At 44.1% G+C, this 6,856-nt stretch overlaps 1 protein-coding gene across 1 annotated transcript; it reads right to left on the reverse strand.

Moving 5' to 3' along the window:
* Nucleotides 1-4,261: 4,261 nt before the first annotated feature.
* Nucleotides 4,262-6,200, reverse strand: LOC147884543 (uncharacterized). Its single transcript, XM_087397529.1, has 5 exons — nucleotides 5,902-6,200; nucleotides 5,737-5,810; nucleotides 5,404-5,524; nucleotides 4,968-5,255; nucleotides 4,262-4,889 (listed from the first exon to the last, which is right to left on the reverse strand). Exons 1-5 carry the CDS (start codon nucleotides 6,118-6,120, stop codon nucleotides 4,617-4,619), a joined length of 975 nt encoding a protein of 324 aa, XP_087253655.1. The 5' UTR covers nucleotides 6,121-6,200; the 3' UTR covers nucleotides 4,262-4,616.
* Between the last annotated feature and the right edge of the window lie 656 nt (nucleotides 6,201-6,856).

Consider the following 6,856-nt stretch of genomic DNA (forward strand, 5'->3'; position numbering starts at 1 on the left):
GAGGGGACGCTTTGAATTTTCCCAAGTTGCCAATCTAAGCCATGCCTGAAATTCCCGACTAGTACCTACTCGAAGTCATTGCAGATTGTTTTAGTGGGCAGATAGCACTTGATTTCACACACACATGCCACCATTGTAAAGCCTATTCGGCTATCTCATGGCATTGTGCACATCATTTCAACCTTGTAAAGCCTCTTGGCTATTCCTGGCATCATTGCCACAAGCCTTGTAATACAGATCAGATTTTATATATTGCAGTTCTATCTTCACCGACGGTTCAGAGATTTCACTTGGCATAGTCAATGTATTTGCAGTTGATTCATACAGAGATTTTCACGACACTTTTGAGTACCTTTCTTGCACCATGTCTACGACTAGCAACCTCAATCTGGAGGCATCTGCTAAGTTAGACAACTACAATTACGGTACATGGAAATACCAAATGGAGACCATTCTTGTACTTTAGGACAAATGGGAATACGTCGATGGGTCTACACCTAGACCATTGGACAATCCAGCCACCAGTAGCTCTACTCCACTTATTGTCACAACACCAGTAGTGGGATCTACAATGGAATCTACAACTACACAAATAGATTTTGCACCTGTAGCAAATCCTGCCATCGCCCGAGCTCAGGCAGAATGGGATAAGAAAGACAAGTACGCCTATCATCTGATCAAGCAGAATGTGCAAGATGTCATACTAGGACAGCTCAACACAATCAAGACATCGAAAGAAGCATGGGATATGTTCGCAACTCTTTACGAGTCCAAGAACACATCCAGGATTCTCACCCTGAGAAACCAAATCAACTAGAGTTTTCGCAACAGCAGTGAAATCGGTCATGCTTATGTACTCCGCATGCCTTATCCACTTGCCATGTCATCCGTCTATCTGATCAGAATAATATGGCAATTGGGATTCCGAAGCTACAGTTTATTGGAAAAGTTTGCAAAGCATGCTGCTTTGGCAAACAAAAGCAAACCAACTTTGGCAGAAGTACCTCTCGTGCATGAGGTATGATGAGAGCAAAGAGGATGGCTCAAAGGCACGATGCATCACAGGAAGCATCTACGAAGAGCGAGAAAGAGGCTTATGGCGATGAAGATGAAGAGGGTGTTTGGAGAGCAAGGAAGACTCCGTGGTGCATGGGAGGATGACGAGCAGGCTATGGAAGACAATAGGTAAGGGTTGTTTTTCGTAGCTTTAGAAGTGGTTGACTATTCGAGCTCTAACTAGCTTGTGTTTTTGTGCAAGCTGGAGGTTCGAAAGAGAGGCAAGGGCAAGCTACCAAGATCACAGAAAAGGAAGGTGAAAGGCGCTATGTTCATGGAGGTTAGCCTGACCATTGAGGTTGGAGGAGGAGACGTAGATGAGGGTTTGCTAGTGTGGAGAATTTTTTGACGAGTTGTGTGGATGGTCTTTGTTCGTTGGGAGAGAGGGCATTTGCATCACCTGCATTTATAGATGGTATGTCGAATCGTGGTGGGTAATGTCAAGGCTATGACTAAATTGATCCAAAATACATAGAATGGGATCGAGAGAACCAGTTGGTGGAATTGTGATGTGCACAACATTGAAGCAAAAGAAGATGCACACCCTTCATGGGATGATTGGTTATTGTTTGAAAGATGGTCTTCCACATTTCAAGAGCATCCAAAAGAACGTGAGTGCAAAAGATATGCAGACAAGTGTTAAGCTATGTGAGGTATCGTGCAAATGAAGTGAAGAACAAGGTTTGCTTAAACAACATGAATATCTTTGATCATAGTTTTACATCCTAGAAATATAAGATGTAGTGGAAGATTGGTGTCCCTTTTAGCAAGTGTGTTGCGAATGTTACAAAGCAATATTATCTCATCACACCACAGGTTATCTTGTTCCATGGACGCGATATGGACGATAAGCAAGCCCAAGCCCTGTGGAAAGCAATTGTTGCGCCTTTTTCTATTGCAATAGTAGTTGATGAGAACACCATCTTCTTGAGTGAGTATTTATGTGGAATGCCCTAAGCAAACTCACGTGAAGGGTGTATTGAAGCCTACTAGAAGGTACTTCGACTTTTCTTCACCTATATTGTCCGAAAGTGAGAAGACACCATAACCAATAGATGTGGAAGTTGGTGCAATTGGTAAAGTAAACAAGGTACAAGAACCGATTGATATGGATGTTGCTACTAATCGAAATGCGAACATCTTGGCAAAGAGCCCATTATGAGTGAATCCCTCAACAAATTGAGTGACAACACAATTTCACGAGTGCCCCCCAACTTTATCCCGCTTGTGATTGCGCCAAAAAATGAAATATGCATAGCTTGAATCTCACATTTGTATGTCACAATAGCGACCATAGCTATAGTGCTATGTAACAATGCAAATATGTATCTTTTTTTTTTACAATGGAAAAGAGGGAATATTTATCAAAGCTTTCACACAACTTTTGTATTGGGATTATCTATGTAAAATTAACTACCTAATGAAAATTGGTTCTAAGTCGAAATGTTGTGTAGTCTATGATATATGAATTTTCGAATCTAATCGAGCCATTAATGTTCTCTTGTTTATTAGTAGCATTAATTTAAAAAGCGCCAAAGCATTAGAGGACTAAGTATTATCTAGTTTTCCAAAAATCTAACTGTTGTTTAAGAAAGAGGGTAGAGGTTATTGACTAAATGACCAAGTTTTAACTAAGCATTGGTTGTGGGAGGTGGCATATCTTTAACCTATTAACCACCAATACCCCCCCCCAAAAAAAAGGACATTTCAACTTAAAGAAGAAGAGCCTTCCACATGTCACAAAGAAGATGCTCTTGGATGGAGGCTTGAAAGGAGGAGGTGAAAAGACGAGGGAGGCTTTGGGAGGAGGTGGAAAGACAAGAGACAAGTTTAAGGGCAAGGAGAAGATAGGTCAATGGAATGAAGGAAATGGAAGGTTAATGGAATGAAAGGAGATAAAAGATCTTAGAGCCATGGGTTAAGACTTAGCCAAAATTTAAGAATCAAGGATCCACCTTCAAATGGGAAGAGGTTGAGGATGGTCATGCATCTTTACCAATATTGCCCATACAAAGCACGAATTCAATACTCATGAATTTAAGCCTAGTTACTAAAGCTTTGATACGAGCCTTAGTCTTAGCTTGGAAAGTGTGCCCAAACCTAATCCTAAAAATAAAAGTTTTTGGCCTACCATTGAGGTAAGACCTTAGTAATCATTTGGCCTCCAAAGAGAAAAATAAGTACTTAGTTCTTTTTATGTTCACTTTTTTTTGGGCATCCATTGATTAGAGCATGTGAGAATCCCATTAAATTCTCCACCTTTTTCTCTCTCATCTTCGTCCCTTCAATCCTCCACTTCTCTCCCCCCTTCTTCTCCTTCTCTCTCCCTGGTCTTCTTTTCCTTCTCTTCCCCTCTAGCTTCCAATTCATCCCCTTTTCCGCTCACCATCTAGGGTGAGCCATGAGCAAATTACCACCTTTTTACATATCTTTATAAACTCCCAAAAAAACTTTATTTGCACTCTCTCTCTCTCTCTAGCCTTGTGAATTTTTGCTTTTAATAGCAAGCAATTCCCATAAGCATTCTTTCCTTTGCACTAGTGATACCTTTTATTTTAAAGTTGAGCTCTTTTCCACCTAAGTTAGCTTAACATAAATTCAATATTAAAGTTATCCTTGAAAGCACAATTCCACTTTTATCTTAATCCAATATGTCAAGCACAAAATGGAAAAACCTGGAGATGATTTTAGTTCAATTGACTTCTTAACATTGTGAAGGTTCTTTTCGAGATCTTTTATACAAGTACCCATCCTCTATAGCTTTGACGTGATAACTGGCCCTCGCAAAAGACTTCTTTTTTCTGTTCCCAGCAAAGTCCTTTTCCAACGGGTAAAGTCTTAAGAATTTCTAATTACAAATCATACTTTCGTAGGGCGTTCTAGGACTGTTTCCTCTCGTAATTTATGATGATCAGGGAAGCTTATAACGCCCTCCAATCTCCTTGAACTATTAATACCCAGCCTTAGAGCCACACCGTCCCTCAGAATTTCAAATTTCAGGGCTTAATTCAAAGAAGCAAATGCATGCTGCACAGCTTTACAAAATTAGCAATGCATTGCTATAAAAGCATAATATGTTGTCCAAAAGACACTGCGCTTCTAAATAACCAGTAAAGAATAAAGACAGTCAGAATGTATAAGACTTGTATAAGACAGTCAGTAAGCCTATTCGTGACGGCCGGATATCAATTTCTAGGCATTCGAATAAGAGCGATAATAAGCCATGCAATACATTTGCTCTCGGCAATCCCTTCTTCTGCATTGAATCAACACACGGCTTACCATATCTTCTAATGTTCCATCCGAGCACTCCACATCTAAAAAGAATCTTTTAGCACAAAATCCGATGCATTCTTACTCGAAACCCAAACTTTTCGATGATGTTTTTGAGTTGAAAATGAAATGCCAGAAACTTCTGGAGGCCATTTCACAAATCTCTTTTGGTCAGCTGTCAAGCATGTCATGTCTGTGATGTTAAGTTTCTTATAGCCACCATAGTGTTTTTTTTTGGGGGGAGTGGCATCCTAAGGATCAGTCCTGATTGTACCAATTAAAGAAATCTACACGAGTGTAAGGCTACTCTCACCACCTGGTGGCTTTCTGATTCCACCTAGATGATCTCTCATAACAGGCTTTTCATCTGCAAAGATATCATTGCCACTAATCTCTCTGCGTTTGGCAGCACTCAGAGACTTCTCTGGTAATGCTGACGGAGCGTGATCTTTGAAAATGCTGTTCCCGGATAGCTCAGCAGTCTTCTGGTTGTTGGATTTCCTCGACGACAGTTCCTGTTCCTCCTGCCCAAAGCTAGAAAGGTTTGAACCTCCCGCATGCTGCATTAAGGAAGGATTAGAGGCGCACAATCAGTTGGCTTATCGAAAAGCAACGCTTCAAATGGCGAAACGGCATACCTTCGAGGGTTTCAGAGAAGCGTCGGCAGTTGGGGTTGTGGCACCAATGCTCTCCGAGTACTCTCGACCAAGGGATCTGGGAGGCAAATCGGGAGGCGGGCCAAAAATATTGCTACCCACGAGCTCCTTGACTTTGGATGTGGATGCATTCTTGCGGGAAGGGGTTTCTTCTGCCTCGAGCGTTCCACTGAGCTCTCGTTGTTTTGCAACCTCTGGTATAGACGTGGGCTTCTTTGGCGAAACAGCTCCGTCCACACCGAAAGAGATCTGGCTCACTCCACCTGCAGGCTGCAGGGTTTTCAATCTTCAGGCCCGACTGTCGCACGTTTCATGATGAAGAGCATAGCAAGGCAGCAGCAGGATACGCATGCCCTTAAATCGAAAAAGGGCAACCAGTTGCTTCTTGATGCGCCTTCTGGATGCGCGTGCCTCTCACCTGGTGAACGCGGACCATCGGTCTCTCAGCAGCCAACTGGGAGTTGGAATCATGGTCCACATTTTGGGAGAAGATACCGCTGCCGCTCATTTCCCTTTTCTTTAGCTCCGAGTTAGGCTTCCTGAAATTCCATCGATTAGCGAGGGCAGCGGCTCGCGATTCAGTAAAAATCGATGCAAGGTGAAGATCGGCGGGCAAAGGGGGGTAACATCCAAGAAAATCTTGGTTTCCCTTTCTTGAAGGACTCTGATCACTTGCCTGCTGCGCAGAAAAGGAGCATTGACAAAATTGCAGCAGCAGAGAGCAAAAAGTTACCAAGCCAAAAAAAACTACCTCTTGTTAAGGGCCTCCGCTTCTTCGAGAGACAGATTCGCGCCGAGCATGATGGAGCTGATGCCTCCCGCGGGCTGCAAAGAAGCCACATTTAGAGAGAGGGAAGAGAGAGCGCGGGAGGGAGCAGGAGGAGGAGAAAGAGCAAAGGGGGAGAAAAGAAGGGACCTGATGGGTGCGAATGAAGGGGCGAGAGGGGGAGGAGTCGGGGAGGAGGGGGGAGGCGGTGCTCATGAAGGCGGAGCTATCGTTGGTGGCGGAGAAGCGGACGGGGGGAGGGGAGGGGGGCGGGAGGGGGGAATCAGACCAGCGAAGGAGGTCAAAGGTGGAGGGACTTTTGGAGGAGGAGGAGGAGGAGGAGGAGGAGGAAGGGTAAGGAGAGGACATGGTGAAGGATCTGGCTATGGCGGAGCAGAGCAGAGGATCTGGCTATGGCGGAACAGAGCTTTTTGTTGTACTTTGTTTGAGTTTGTTTGAGTTTGTTGTGTCACAAAAAGCTGGACGAGTGCACGAGTTGAATAAGCAACCACTTCTGTTTTGTATCATGAAGAAGACGATGATGAGCTGGCTCATCCCCACCGTCCCTTTCCCTCCCGACCTTCCCCGCCGTCCGATCCCCCCCAATTTTTTTAAATCCCTCCTTTACCTTTGCCGCGCTCCCTTAACTACAATCAACCTTTTTAAAATTCACCCCCCCTCTTTCCTCCCCCCCCCCCCCCCCCCCAACACACAAAAATTACATCCTTTTCCTTTCTCTCGATCGTGCCTCCACACTCGTTCCAAAAGTTTGGACAACCCAAGCGGTTTGAATACTCTCGCCCACTTACACTGCTGCCCGTTTTTCACTCCCATCCAGGCAGGACCTATCGTATAGCTAATGTGCCCCTCATAGTTGGCCGCATGTGTGTGGGTGGGCACAGGGATGGAGAGGGGAGGTTTTTCCTTTCCTTTCTCAATCTTCCTCACACATCTAGTGCACGCATCTATTGCACACCTCTTGTACATATCCACCTTCACACAGTTTGGGCACTCACCCACCTAAGCAACTTGCCAGCATTCAAATTTCCTCGGGGAAAGAAACTTGCTGCCTATCAACATAGGCTATAGGCTGTGTGCCCCTCGT

The sequence above is a fragment of the Dipteris shenzhenensis genome, chromosome 26 (assembly GCF_047967505.1).
Source record: "Dipteris shenzhenensis isolate YYH24624 ecotype China chromosome 26, Dip_SZ_1.0, whole genome shotgun sequence".
NCBI lineage: Eukaryota > Viridiplantae > Streptophyta > Polypodiopsida > Gleicheniales > Dipteridaceae > Dipteris > Dipteris shenzhenensis.

What these genes read in the sequence shown, in the direction of transcription:
- LOC147884543 (XM_087397529.1), bottom strand. Translation starts at nt 6,120, where the DNA reads ATGTCCTCTCCTTACCCTTCCTCCTCCTCCTCCTCCTCCTCCTCCTCC. An exon ending in CCTTCATTCGCACCCATCAG is followed by an intron (nt 5,811 to 5,901) that starts GTCCCTTCTTTT and finishes GCTTCTTTGCAG; the next exon opens with CCCGCGGGAGGCATCAGCTC. An exon ending in CTTCTCTGAAACCCTCGAAG is followed by an intron (nt 4,890 to 4,967) that starts GTATGCCGTTTC and finishes TCCTTAATGCAG; the next exon opens with CATGCGGGAGGTTCAAACCT.